General features: G+C 45.7%; 5 protein-coding genes across 8 annotated transcripts in view; 3 read left to right on the plus strand and 2 right to left on the minus strand.

Moving 5' to 3' along the window:
* Positions 1–3,516: 3,516 nt before the first annotated feature.
* On the plus strand, positions 3,517–7,215 carry LOC6596578 (low-density lipoprotein receptor-related protein 11). Its single transcript, XM_002021629.2, has 6 exons — positions 3,517–4,126; positions 4,185–4,670; positions 4,737–4,855; positions 4,930–5,293; positions 6,152–6,612; positions 6,675–7,215. Exons 1-6 carry the CDS (start codon positions 3,979–3,981, stop codon positions 7,035–7,037), a joined length of 1,941 nt encoding a protein of 646 aa, XP_002021665.1. The 5' UTR covers positions 3,517–3,978; the 3' UTR covers positions 7,038–7,215.
* A 296-nt stretch (positions 7,216–7,511) lies between these two features.
* Positions 7,512–9,990, minus strand: LOC6596579 (ubiquitin-conjugating enzyme E2-24 kDa). 3 transcript variants are annotated; one of them, XM_026987285.1, is made up of 4 exons: positions 9,880–9,990; positions 8,639–9,250; positions 8,475–8,559; positions 7,512–8,410 (listed from the first exon to the last, which is right to left on the minus strand). In XM_026987285.1, exons 2-4 carry the CDS (start codon positions 9,225–9,227, stop codon positions 8,398–8,400), a joined length of 687 nt encoding a protein of 228 aa, XP_026843086.1. In that variant the 5' UTR covers positions 9,228–9,250; positions 9,880–9,990; the 3' UTR covers positions 7,512–8,397. The 3 variants fall into 3 exon arrangements, with proteins under 3 accessions (XP_026843086.1, XP_026843085.1, XP_002021666.1); XM_026987284.1 differs by having other exon boundaries at positions 9,847–9,990; XM_002021630.2 differs by having other exon boundaries at positions 9,746–9,990.
* Positions 9,991–10,547: 557 nt separating this feature from the next.
* LOC6596580 (ribosome biogenesis protein WDR12 homolog) lies at positions 10,548–12,214 on the minus strand. The gene is made up of 4 exons (XM_002021631.2): positions 12,022–12,214; positions 11,306–11,969; positions 10,999–11,245; positions 10,548–10,940 (listed from the first exon to the last, which is right to left on the minus strand). The coding sequence occupies exons 1-4, from the start codon at positions 12,078–12,080 to the stop codon at positions 10,651–10,653; spliced, it is 1,260 nt and encodes a 419-aa protein (XP_002021667.1). The 5' UTR covers positions 12,081–12,214; the 3' UTR covers positions 10,548–10,650.
* Positions 10,870–14,058, plus strand: part of LOC6596541 (septin-interacting protein 1) — an 89,972-nt gene continuing 86,783 nt past the window's right edge. For both annotated transcript variants that reach the window (XM_026987929.1, XM_002021642.2), the window contains exon 1: positions 10,870–10,914. The gene's annotated coding sequence lies outside the window, so the exon portion shown is untranslated. The remainder of the gene's footprint in view (positions 10,915–14,058) is intronic.
* On the plus strand, positions 13,341–13,864 carry LOC6596581. Its single transcript, XM_002021632.2, has one exon. The coding sequence runs from the start codon at positions 13,471–13,473 to the stop codon at positions 13,765–13,767; it is 297 nt and encodes a 98-aa protein (XP_002021668.1). The 5' UTR covers positions 13,341–13,470; the 3' UTR covers positions 13,768–13,864.

The raw sequence follows: 14,058 nt of genomic DNA on the forward strand, positions 1-14,058 counted from the left end.
GGCCAATTCCCCTTCCCCGGCGGCAATGGCAATAGCTCCAAGAATTGGTTCGGCAGTCGCGACGCTGTCTGAGCATTTGAAAGTTTTCTTCTCTTTTATTTTATTTTTATTTTTTCATATAATTAATGACTTCTTGTGCCAACAGTTCATCAGTGCAGAGTTTTTTTTTCAGGGGCTTGGCTAAACGCCTGTTTGGACCAAGGTGTGAGAGAAGTGTGTTCGGCATCACTCCTAATGAAGAAAGGTTATTATGCCTTTGTTCTGCATCTAGGAATACGAGATTACACAGAAATATATTAAATGAAAAACTAGTATTAGTATTCCCACATGGATCATATTTTGAACAATGCCCAGAACAAGGAATTCCCTTCTAAGTGTATCTGATCTGCTTAGTAGAGGTTGCTCTACGGATGATCGGGCTGCTGTTGCTGCTTTCTGTTCTGCCCAACGGCTCTTCCAAGGTCTTTCCTTACCTTTATTATGCAAATGAGCCCAACTTTTATGCTTCTTTCTTTCAATAAACTTGACTATTGCTTTTTTAATTAAAGTTACTGTTGGTCAGCGAGTCTTAGGCCAAACTTAGGCCCGGCCCAATGGGCAGTTTAAGGCCAGGCAGAGGCAAGTGTCGCATGAAATGTAAAGGGATTTCGTTTGGTTCGGTTCCCAACTCCGAGTTGAAAACATTTCGTTTCCATAAATAAAAATGCTTGCTTCAGAGCCTCCCTTAGTGTAACCTCAACTGATGTATCTTCTTTGTGGATTTGTTGTGCTTTTGGCTTTGCTTTGGTTTTGGTAGGGAGAAGCCGCAGCATTCATTCATTCAGAGTGTTTGTCGTTGAGCTTTTTGGTACCATATAAATGAGCGGCTTGGATGAATTAAGCCAAAGAAGAAATATACATTTTCTGGCTACAAAAATAGAACAAGTTCTGTAGAGGCAAGGCCGAAACCAACCACGAGACGAGTCTGACTGAGAACACACCTGGCAACGGAGGGCGAGGGCTCCAACTGTCAGTCAGTCACATCCACATCCATCCCAGACGCCATTCTCCTCCATATTCCCGCTCACTCCTCTCCTCCTTGTGGTGCGTCTGGTAGAATTTCCATTTCGTTAAATGGAGAAAAATTTACGAGCTTTTTGAGGTTGCACGTGCACATGTCCTTTTTGTCCGAAATGCTTTACGAGTCCTGTCAGGTGGCTGGTGGGGCGGGGGCTTACGATGGGGATTCTATAAATTTCTTTCTTCTGTCCCCTCTTCAATGTTATTGAACTTTCGACGCGGCCGCGGCGTCTCGACGTCTGTGGCATGGCCGTATAAGTTTCTCGTAGGGCGCGGATAAATTTTAGGCGGCTCAAACTTTAACAGGGAGATGGGAGGATATATGTATGTAATCTGCTTTTTTCTGGATATCTAAAATATGGCCTTTAAAAAGTTGGAAAGAACTCAGCAATTTCAAAAATCATTTCATAGGGCATAGCTTGTAAAATATTTATGTGCAGCACACAAATACTTACAATATGTATGTAGAATGTACTTGTAGGGAATGTATGGAGACAATGCACTGTACATTTGTTTGTGTCAATAACCCTCATTCAAGGAAAGGCGCAAACTCCCACAAGTCATGCAAACTCATGAACTTTTCTGGGAAAAATGTCGAGACATGGAACAAATTCTCGAAATAGTTGTGTGGCCAGACAGAAACTTTTCTTCGCTTCGAAACATTCTCCTCTAAAGTGCAGAACAGTACCGATTCAACGGACCATCGATGGTTGCTCGCTCGAAGAGCAGTGCCATAAGGGAATACAGTTGGGTGCTAAAAATAAATGCAAATCACTTTTTAGGTGGATGTAATCACCGTCCAAACACCCCTAATGTGCCACGCCCTCCGCCACCCCAGGCCCCCCACTCCGCCCTGCTTCTTTGTCCTTCATTAAAAGCATTACCATGGCCAGGGGCAGGGAGCAAAACAGAGCCTGCACTGAAGATGCAATTTAAGCGGCGCTGCTGTGATACCCCCTAAACAAATCTCCTGCAGGGGTAGCAAGGGTACACGCGGTACACCATAAAATATAGCCATCAAAGAAGAGGGTGCTGGAGATTCATCTACAGGAAGAAATAGTACATCCAACTTGAGGGTACGAAAAGGTCGCAATGGTAATGACGGCAGCCTGTGCATGGTAAAATGCACAAATGTATGTGTGCACTCTTGCAACAGCACGGACAAAGTGGATATGTGAAAGCGCTTACAGTGCATCCTCGAAGGGATGAGCTGGAAATGCGATCGAAGCAAGGAAGAGTTCTAAGATCCAATATAGACTTTAGGAAAAGTTCAATTTCAATTTGTAAATACAGACATCCCAAACTATCACTCGACCGAATAAGCCTGGACTTAATTGGGTCTCTCGTTCAAGTGCGCACTGTACGGGTATATAAGGGGCGTTTCTCACACGCCCTCTTGACTAGCTAGGGTGACGCGGCTCCGAGAAGTATGCAATGAAGCCCATTTTTTTGTTGTTGCTACCAGACTCCAGTGTTTTGCCCACTTTATGGCTCCAAATGCTTTTTTCTCCGCTCCCTCTGCCACCGCTTTTCCTAACGGGGGTTGGCACTGCCCCTGGCGCTGGGTGCTCGCTGTTTTTGCATTTGCCTTTCTTGGGCTTTTGTGCAATGCTCGCTCGGGTGTTTTTAATAGGCAACGGGGTGCACGTGCATGGCGGTGTGCGCGATTGTGGCAGACACTCTTTATTTTCATTAACATTTTCAAGTTCCCGTTGACCGCTTTAAAGATACCAGGAGACCCTGCGCATGCGCCGGCTTTGCCCAGAGAGCAAAGCACTGAGAGTGCACTGTCAAGCTGTGCAGATGAGAGGTCCCGGATATATAGTTGCAATGATAGTCTAGGACTCGATTTAAATCTATTAAAAGGCCCCCCTGGAGATGGGTTTGATAAATGCTCTAGGACTAGCCAAAGATAGCCATATGGTGCCATCTTTGTAATGGCTTTAATGGGTTTATAGTATAGCATGAAATATATCCATCCCCGCCATTAGTCCTCACCTCACCCTTAACCAATGCTCGATTATTAAAGACTCCCTCCAGGAAAAAGAACAGTCAGAGCTTTCTATCGATTTTCATTGCTGAGAAATGTTTGCCAAGCGAAAAAACTGTTTTAAAGTCAGTCCCAGAGAGAAGGGAAGAGCCGACATCCCGAATTGTCATTGTTGCGCCAAATTGGCAGGATACGGATACGTTACAAGCTCTGCAAGGTTGTGATTAAAAGCTGCACCATATGGTATGGTGACTGGAAAGGAGAGAGTGAGCTTTCCATCGTTCGGTAACGCTATAGCTTCTGTGCAAGCTCCCTCCCTCTCTTCACGGGAAAATCCACCGAAATTATCGATAAAACCCACCCCAACAGCTGTTTTCAAGCGCCCCAAAGCTTTCCTCGACTAAGGGTTGTGTTGCAGTTCACCCCGAAGGGAAAGTCAGCAATTTACTTGGGACTTTCCATTGGTTTACATTTCAGCTGAATGCAGTATTTTTGTTTCGTTTTCAAAAATCGTTTCGAAACCACAAGAAAAAAGCCACGGAAACAGTGAAGACTCGTGTAATTACTAAATTTCTGATCGTTTGAGTGTCGAGGTGGAAGCAGCTGCTAGTGAAAATCCGCGCATATTGGGCAAAACGCAAAAATCAATAAGCGAGAAATTTTGTAAACACGCCAAGCCCCCGAACAGCCTCTGCGCTCCTCCCCCTCCCCACCAGTGAACTGTGACCGCCATCCGCCCCAAAAAGAGCCATTAGCCATTGCCTGCCCCATCAGCCAGCGTGACGGTAGAAGAAACCATTGGTTTTGGTTAGCTGGCTAACCACAGCCATCATCATCATCGCTGATCATCGATCGTGGATCGGCAGTCGCTAAACGCTAATCGTCAATTGCTAATCGGGGGATCGTATCTGTTACGTTACGCCTTTCAAATGTTTTCCAATCTGCCTCTGGCTGCGCTGCTGCTCCCGCTGCCACTGCTGCTCGTCGCGGTGCAGGCAACGGAGTATGTGAATCCGCCCCAGTCCTCTCCGTTTGAGCACCGTCTGGCCAAGCGAATGGACTTGGAGGTGTGCATAGGTGAGGCGCTTAGAGGGTACAAGCCACTTAGAGACTCATTCGTCTACTTGATTCGCAGGCCACTTTGATGTCCACAAGAACACGATAATCCGCACCGGGGAGTCCCAGGCGATCGGGGGCAAGTACTTGCAGGGCCTCGAGCTGGACACCATTGAGGAGTGCGAGCGGCTGTGCTGCGAGACGGACGCCTGCGACGTGTACATCTTCGAGCGGAAAGCCGGTGGCTACTGCTACCTGTTCGAGTGCGGTCCGCCAGAGAACTTCCACTGCAAGTTCACGCGGCACGCGAACTACACGAGTGCCGTGCTGACGCCCCAGCCCCAGGCCGCGCCCGCCGACGTCGCCAGCACCCCACGACCCCAGCTGCCGCACATTCCCAGCAACAATATCTCGCAGCAGGAGTGGGAGCTCAGCAACCTCAAGCTTAAGCCGGAAGCGCGGGACAAGCCAGCGGTATCCACGGCAGCGGCTGCGACTGCAGCTGCCACTGCCTCTGCCCCCACATTGGGTGTGGCCCAGCCGGCGGTGGCCCCGGTCCAAAGTGGTTCGTTGTAGATGCTTTTACTTTCAGCAATTCAAACGAGAGACTGACATGCATTTTCCATTCTAGCTCCCATCAACCATTGTGGTCGCTTCCAGTTCACTTGCCACTCGGGCGAATGCATCGCTGTCTACAACGCCTGTGACGGCATACCCCAGTGCGAAGATGGCAGCGACGAGGGACCGGAAGTAAGTCACCAGTCGCTCCCATAGCTGCCTCCCTTTCCCTTTCACCGGAATGTGTTGAATGTGTGTTGTTTCAGTGCATTACCGTTTCGTCGCCGGTCACCAAGCCCACGAGCAGCAACCTGGATCCGGTCAAGCCCATGGTCCAGCAATACCTACCTGTTCCGCCCATTCAGCAGCAGCTGCAGGTTCCAGCTCAGCAGTTGCAGTCGCAGCCACAGACACAGCCGCAGTTGCTGTCGCCGCAACAGCAGCAACATGTTATAGTTCTGGGTCCACCGCCACCACCTCCGCCACCCCCACCGATGGTTAACAATCGCGAGGATGCCGCCGCTTGGGCCAATCGCAAGATAATAGCCGATGGGCAGCAACCACTACCTCAGCAACAGCCTCAGCAGCAAGTCCATCTGGCGCAACCCCAGGGAGAGATGTTGAATGCAGGTAAACATCGAAAGTATAGATATGGTTTAAGAGGGGGAAAAGAAGAAGAAATACTCCTATCATCTAACAATATTTAACACAATGAACATTATCGAAAAAATGGATGATAATCTCTAATTTGATAGCTCAGAATTTTCTTGTATCTTCAATTAAACCAAATCTGTTATTGAGCTCAGAACAAAGTTGGCTTCCATTCCCGCATGCAATCGGAAAAAATCGTCAATTCAATTTTACTGACTGACTGAATTTCCCCCTGGACGTGGACGTTCTGTGTAAGCGAGGAAAAATTACCAATACCACCAACTCTATTTTTCCACAAGTTTCATGCTACTACACCTCTGCTGGTAATACTCGTACTTTCTGTCTAGCCAATCAGTAGAATATTAGATACCATATGTTATGGGTCTTATCTGCACTGGTCTCGAATCTAAATAATCATCCACTCTGCGAATACTTGAAACTTTCAGTGGCGAAAATATAAGCAAACAAGAGCCCGATACAGATCATATTTAAATAAATATTCAGAAACGCTGTAAGCCGAGTTGGGTAGGGACTCTGTTCGCCGTGTGGCATTATCACACAACACAACCGCAAATTGACTTCGAAGCACACAATGAACCAAGATCTCCTACATTACCAGCCCGTTCCCCATCCTCTGCTCTGGACGCGTTGGGTTTTTTTCTGGGAAAATTGCAAAGTGCACATCGGTTTCCATTGTTTGTAATGGGAGCTAGCGTCGCACGAAATTAATTTACGAGTGAGTCTGTGTTTCTGCGGCCACTCGTAATTAATTCAATTAGCTGTGCGTAACCGGAGACACACTCTCGACTTCCTCAAAACGATTCCACTTTCTTGCAGATGAGCAGAGCCACATATTCAGTCATAAAGGGGGGCTCCAGTTGCAGCAGGCGACGAGTGGCCAGGCACAGGGGCAGGTTCAGGTTCAGGGGCACTCAGCACAGCTCCAATTGCCCGGCTACGACAATAATCAAGCTCTGGCGGCTGGCCCTTTGTATGGGATGTCACTCCCGCGCTCCGGAATGTATTTGTCGCCGCCGCAGCAACAGCAACTGCCACAGCAAGCATCCCCTGTCCAGCAGCAGAGTGCGGTATGGCCCCAAGTACAGGCGCAACCAGCTCCAATGGCACCTCAAAAACAGAGCCATGTCTACGGGTCGGCTCCACGTATGCCCGCCCAACAGCAGGCTATGCTGCCTGTCCTGAATGCAGCGCCCACACATGGCAAGAGCCAGGGACCGGCAGCTGACGAAGACTATGATGATTACGAGGAGGAAAAGTCCACAGAAGCTCCAAAGAAGGTGAGAAATTGTAACACTATTGACCTTTCATTAAACTAATTAACGTTCTGCTATGTTCACAGAAGCAACGCAAGCACAAAAAGGTCAAATCAAAGACCCCCAAGGACCCCATAGAGCTGGCCCTCGAGCAAACACAACAGCAGCAGCAGGAAGTACCCGCTCTGCCCGTTCCTGCTTCGCCCGTGCATGAGCAATACAAGATGATCCACGAGAACCTGGCTCTGGAGTTTCGCGATCACGATGGTCACTCGGAGCGTCCTGGCGGAGCTGTGCTTTCCTTAACGTTCGGCCTGCTCGTGACTGCCGCCCTGGCCATTCTCATCGGCTGCCGGATGCGGACAGTGGGCCGAAGGGCTCGACGTCTGGGCGGAAAGACGCCCTACTCACAGGAGGCGGATTTCCTGGTCAACGGAATGTACCTCTAAGGGCTGCAACACAGGCCAGGGACGGGAAATTCCCAGATTATCTGAGTTGTTCCATGAGCGTGCGCTGATCTTCGTGCGGGGGAACGTGTCGGTACTTATATTTATGAGTAATACTATAATGAGATACATATTTTATATAAACAAATGTACGAGTATATCAAATTAAAGTGAACTTAAAGTAAAATCTGTATCTCTCTTTTTACCATGATCTTTCATTAACAAATTGGGACCTAACACAATTTCAGATTTAGCTATTAGCTTAGAAAAACCACTTACATATGAATACATGTGTTCACTTTTCCATATATTTTCCTTTATTCTGTTTTTATTGGGTTCCTCATTGTCGTTTTGTTTGCTGTTGTATTTACGCAAGAAACTTACACTTTAATTTATTGTTATATTTTAATGTTCAGTTTTTCTCATTGATTCTTCGACTCGACTGGTTGGTCATTAAAACTACAAAATAATAGGAAGTTGGTTTGTCTGTTTATATATATTTGTCGTTTTCGTTTTCTTGTTGTTATATAAATCAGCTGCTGACGCTAATTATGCTCGATCTCGCTTTTGTTTTAAGTTTAAAGTACCGCGCAGAAGTTATAGTTGTCGCGGCAGCTCAAAAAATAGTGTTAAGTCTCTCAGATTACTGGAAAACAGTTGGCCAAAGAACAAATATAATACGCTTACAAATATCACATTAAAAATTAAACCGAATAGAGTTTTCATATAAATAACAAAAATTTGATTATTTTCTTTTGGAATTTGGAAAAGTTGTCTTAAATTTTGTATACATGATCGATTTGTTTTGTTTTTGTTTTTTAAGTCTTTTATCGTTGAGAATTTCCATGTTGCGGCCGTTTTGCGATTAAAAGAGGCTACTGAATTTGCTGACCTGAATTTGATTTTTCCCATAGGTATTATGCTTTAAAATACGCTCTCCTATTACTTGTATTTAGCTCCCTTTCACTTAACACTGTACACATATAAAGTAGACTAATTGTATTTATATTTATGCAGTTGAATATGACAGTGCAGTGTGTATTTTGGATGAAATTTATGTTTTGCTTCATTTTGTGTGTTCGTTTGCTAAGCGACCTAAAAACATATAGTTCAGAAAAATACAACATGAGAAAACTCAAAATGTTTTTACAACTTGTAGGCTCAAAGGAATCGACTATTTCTGGCTGTTGGCGGTTGCTGTTTGAGTTACTGTTGTTACTGTTACTGTTAATTTAATTTTAGTGTTTAGCATAGTTTAATATATATTTATAAAATAGACTTTCTCCTTATCAAGATGCGAATTTTCGTTTTTGTGGTTGCAATTTTCGGTTTGTGGTACAAGTGTTTTGCAAAAACTTACGCATCATGTTGCGTACCTAAACAAAGAACGTATTATAGTGAAAAATGGAAATCTTTAACGCTATTCAGGAGTGAACCTACCGCTTTGTCCAGAGACGCGCAATTCGATCGTGCTCTTCTCGATTCTGCAAGTATTGCGTGGCAATGCTGCCCACCAGTGGATCAGCTAGGACCGGATAAAAAACAGAGTCAGTCACGTGAGTCAAGCTGAGTGCGATTTTCGTTAGGTACAAGTGATTCCTTACCTGGATTACAGTCTGTAAGCAGGGAACAAATTGACAGCAACACCTTGGATATGGTCAACGCCGGCGACCAGTTGTCCTTCAGTATGTCCAGACATATGACGCCTTGACTATTGATATTGCAGTGATAGATGCGTGTGCGAAATGTGACTTTGGGCGGCTTGAACGGGTACTCCGGCGAGAAGTGTATGTCGAGGAAGAAGACGCCGCCTTCGTACACGGACCCCGGCGGACCTAGGATAGTGGACACCCATTCGTACAAGTTATCCCCCTTCGGGCCAGCACTGCAGTTCGGTGGGGGGTCCAATGTGATCTCGGCCAGCTCCTTCTGTATGCGCTTGGCCGAGGTGCCCAGCGCCTTCGATATCCGAGGCGTCGGCTTGGCATCTTTGCGTGGCTCGTCGCTGCCCCCGGAGTTACTGCCCGAGGCGCCCCCGTTGGCATTGGCGCCTCTTCCACCGCGGGCCGGCGCTGTTCCGGTGGATGTGGGTTGACTGTTGGCAGTGCTGGCTGTGCTGGAGGCGCTGGAATTAGAGCTGGCGCTGGAGGTTGCCACTTCTGCGGCTCCGGCCGCTGCTGGAGTTGAAGACATGTCTGGGCGTCGAGACAGCGAGGCTGCAAAGAGAGGGAGAGAGTGAGACGATGAGAAAGGTCCTTGACCCGATTTCTCCCAGGAAATTTCATAATGTGGGGCAACATGCTTTGAAGAATCTTTGAAATTGTCAGGATCATCGGCATTCGAGCCTTCGAGATTCGAGCAAACCGAACACACATTTTGTTTAATATTAATCAACGCTCTGCAGCGGCCATTTTGGCAAACTCGACAATGACCGATGCGCGGCTCTTACAGCCGCAAACGGGCGTGATTTGTTGGAAAGGGGAAAGGCTTCCTATTTGACGAAATTCGCAAGAATTTCCAAAGTTGGCCTCGCTCTTTCGCCGAATTTCATGGCGCAGTAAAAATCAATCAGCAGACATTTGCAAAACGCGGTGCCGCCGCTGCCGCCACCGACGTCTAAGCCTTCGCATGCTGCATTATTGTTGCACAATTTTTTTATTGGCCCTAACGATCAACGAGAAGGGTTTTACCTCTCCTTGACTAATACACACCTCACTCTCACAATTTCTTTTACTTTTTTCTACAGCGACTATTGCAAAAAAGATTTTCTTGCCCCTGTCGATTGACCTGCCGCCTGCTCCCACGCACTCACACACACACTTTCCTGCGCCTTGGGTGAGCAAACCTTTCGGGGTCTTTGGCCGGTTCAGTTCGCGCTTATCTTTTTCGCCTTTACACTTTTTTCGCTGCTTTTGTTTGGTACAAAACTTCTTAAATATATGAATGATTAAGACCGTCTTTATCTTTGTTAGAAATTCGATGTGACATATCGGTTTTGTGTCATCCCTAGAAGGTGGTTGGTAGCCGCAATAGTGGCCATCTCCAAAAGAAAACAGTGCTGTAAATCGAACGAAATATGAATGATTAAGAGACGCGGATCAAATATACCGTCAGACCGTCCGAAATATACCAAAATATACAGTCTCATTTTAAAAATATACCATAAACTATACCGATTACAAAAACGAACTTAGCCCACATGTGCCCCCACTATTTAAACAGTTCAACGCCTTGAGGTAAATGGCGGAAAATATTACTGATTGTAAGATATTTTTTAATTTCATGCTATCTTTCCTCTAAAAGAGGACACCTGGACTGCTCCAAAATGATTTCATTTTCATTACCTTTGGTGGAATATATTTCAATATAACCCCTTGGTCTACTATGTGCTAATCATTCACAAGGAGAGCGAATAAGAGAGACTTAACCAATTTGAGCCAGCCAATAAATTCGACTGGTTGCGAGTGGTGCGCGCCAAAAAGTGGCCAATCTCCTAAAGAAAACAGTGCTATAAATCGAGCCAACTATAGTTTCCCTTGCGGAAGGGAATATTTATTTTAAACTTATGTTGTATTTATAAATTTTGTATAAAAAGCAGTAGTGGTTGTGAATGTGACTACTTAGTGTCCATATTTTCTACTAATGCCTTCCGTGATTTAAACACACGTACTGTGTTGTCAGAGCCGCCGGATACGATATACTTCGGGTTGGTCCAGTCTATGTCCAAGACCTTCTCCCCATGACCCAGCAGATCGTAAAGAGGAGCCTTTGGACTCCTACAATCCCACAGCTTGTTCTGATTGTCGTACGAGCCAGATACGAAGAGGAATTCTTCTGTTGTTGACCACATCACGGTCTGGACCCAGGCGTTGTGGCCCAGGTAAGTGTTACGGACGACAGATCCCTCTGTAAAGACAATCACACATTGTTTAAAAATTACTTTGAAATTGTGGTCAGCTCCTACGGTTCGTTCTAGAATCGTACAGGCGCAGATTCTTGTCCGCCGATGCCGTCAAAATGAGGTGATTTAGTTTTGAGTAACTCGCATCGAAGATTGACTTGTTTGTGGATATTTCGGCCTTAATGCCTTCCAGGCTCAGGTCCCACACCTTGAGCGTGTGATCCCAACTTCCTGTGAGCAGGGTGCTCGCATCCATCCACTGCACCGCAGAGATGCTTTCGCGATGTCCCTGAAGAGTGATTTTTGGGGTCTGCGAAATAAATGCGCCAGTGATGATTTGAGTACGGATTCCATTATATGTTGTACTCACTCTAACTCCGCTCTCCTTCATGCGCTTCGATGTTCCTTCTCCTGCATCTTCCAGCTCAGCTGACCACACTTTCAGCATGGTGTCCCACGACCCTGTCGCAAATCGCTGTCCATCTGGGCTGACGCTGACGCTATCGACGCCCCTCTCGTGACCCTTGCACACAGAAACACATTCAACAGTATTGGCACCAACATTCCACTGCCACAACATAGCTGTTTGGTCTTGTGAGCTGGAGACAAAGCGACCGGTGTCGTCATCTAGCGAAATCCAGTCCACAGCTTTGATGGGAGCCGTGTGACCGGGGATGGTGAGAATGTGCTTGCCCTTGTTGGTCCAGATGTTCAAAGTGTTGTCATAGCATCCCGTCAATATCCACTTGCCAGAGGCCTTCACTGCCGACACCCAGTCGTCGTGGAGCAGGCAATCTTGCGGCTCTGGGGCGGGGAAGCGCTCTACGTACTCAATCTCTATGGCATCCTCAAAGCTAATGGCCTTCTCCCGCAGATGGTCACACAGTCGGCCCCTCAGATACTCATCGAAGACCAGAAAATCAAAATCCACGGCAGAGCTGCCCTTGCTCAGAAGCAAGGCGTTCACGAATGTGTTCAGTTCCGCGGTAGTGACTGTTCCATCGATAGCATAGGGAACGTCTGGCACTGCATAGCTGGAAAGGGATACTTGGATTCATTTGTTTCGTTCATTCGTGCGACTCTTACTGTTCTTGTTTGGTTTTGAGGTGCACTTGCACCTGCCCCTCGCCGTTGTCGACATCCATCTTCGTGCCCACGTGCGTTTGGATAGGCGGCACTCAAACTTGGCGTTTCTTTGCGGGTGTTCTACGACTTCTGCTCCGATAGTTTACTGATTCTGTAGAGCGCGGATCTAGCAAACTTTTTCTGGACATTAGTCTATACAGCAAAGTACTTTAATCCTTATTTTTTGTTCTTAAACTGAGCGACTATGTTTTATTTTCGATTAATTTATTTTCGACTATTTATTTTCTGGCCCTCAGACATATACCAAAATATACCGTCTCATTTTTAAAATATACCGTAAATATACTATTGGCTAGTAAAAACAGGAGGGCTAGAAAAATTAAATACCGAAAAACAGCGGATGGTAGTCGACGAGCGAAATATAGAAATATGAGTCAAATGAAGAATGATTATATGGAAATTATAATTAATTAATTGTAGAAGTTGTATGGAGTCAAAAACTTTTTTTGTTTGCAAGGAGCACAGATTCTTTATTTTTTTCATAAAATTTCTATTGCATTCTATCGATAGAATTTAAAAAATATATTAGTTAAATGTTATCGGAATGGAAACGGACTTTTAAAATTGAAATCTGTGCCAAAAAATGATGAAGATTCTGTACGTATGCATACCAATTTGCTAAGCCAGGTGTTATATGGTATGGTCCACCCATACAAAACAATAAGAAAACTGTCGAATTAAAATGATTATTAATTATCAAAGCTTTGCAAGCCATTCCGGTGGTGATGATTTTCTGTATTTTGTTTTCGCTATCACATACATATTTCGCAAAATGAGTAAAACGAGATGGAAAAGAAGACACGCCAATAAAGACCATACCAGCAATGTGTAAATGACTCTTCACATATCAAAGACTGGTAATTGTACATTTTTTTGATTCAAGCCATTAATATGAACCAGATAGCACCTGAAAGACCACTTCGTGGTTAAGTGTGCACTGGAAGGTTAAATGCCTCTTGACATTTCTGAAGTGGCGCTCAACCTTCGCATTAAATTTGGACAAATGCCCAAGAAAAATTTCCAATAAAAAATATTCGTGCATAACTTTATGGGTCGGTGGGATATGGAATTGGCTGGAAGTAATTTTACTTTTTATATTGTTTTTTCCTGTGAGCTTCACAAAAACCAGAAACGAAACCAAACGAAAGAGTCAAAGCTTTCCAGACGTTGGGGTCTTCCAGCGACGGAGCTCAGCTTATAAAACGAGCTCAGCGCCTGCGCAGCCGAAACATTACAAGAAACGACACGCGCAAGGTAAGACAGGGTCTTGAAATCCGCAAGAAACAAAATTGCCTAAAACATTCGTCCAAACGAATCTACGTGAAAGCCTGAAGATCGAATTAGTCTAAAAACCGCGCATCTCTTGCAGTTTACATATCCTCAAGAAAAATGAAAGTGTTCGCGCTGTGTTCGATGCTTGCCTTGCTCCTGGCCGGCGCTCAGGCCCTGCCCCAGGGCCGCGAGGGTGCCGCCTACACAAACGAAGCCATCCGGCAGGCACAGCAAACCCTGCTCATACCCAAGGACGCCCAGATACAGAACGTTCAAGAGGGCATTGAGCTGGGTGCCTACGAGCAGATTCCCGGCAACCAGCGCATCAATCTCTTCGAGATCCTGGGCGACCAGGTGCCCTCCGAGGTGATAAACAACCTGCAGGCCCAGGTCGACCAGATCGGTCGCAATTAAGATGTAAGACTTTACTTGTTAGATCATTTCCATTTCGCATCTTTTGTTAAGTTTTCCAATAATAAAAAAAAAAACCACAAAAATGAAAGTAATTTAATCACAGCTATTTGTCTTCTGCTCTAGCCAAAGCGAAAGTAATCCTCCCCAAACCTGTTGGCTCCTCTCTCGCGGCCAAATTTTTGATCGAAACTGATCGCGGGGGTCCGATGTGATTTATTGCGTTTTTGTAGCTTTTTCCTAATGCTCTTCGCTGACTTTCTCCTCGCTTATCCCGGTGCGCATACAAATTAA

Source organism: Drosophila persimilis, unplaced genomic scaffold, assembly GCF_003286085.1.
Source record: "Drosophila persimilis strain 14011-0111.01,24,50 unplaced genomic scaffold, DperRS2 tig00000124-arrow-pilon, whole genome shotgun sequence".
In the NCBI taxonomy this organism is placed as follows: Eukaryota; Metazoa; Arthropoda; class Insecta; order Diptera; family Drosophilidae; genus Drosophila; species Drosophila persimilis.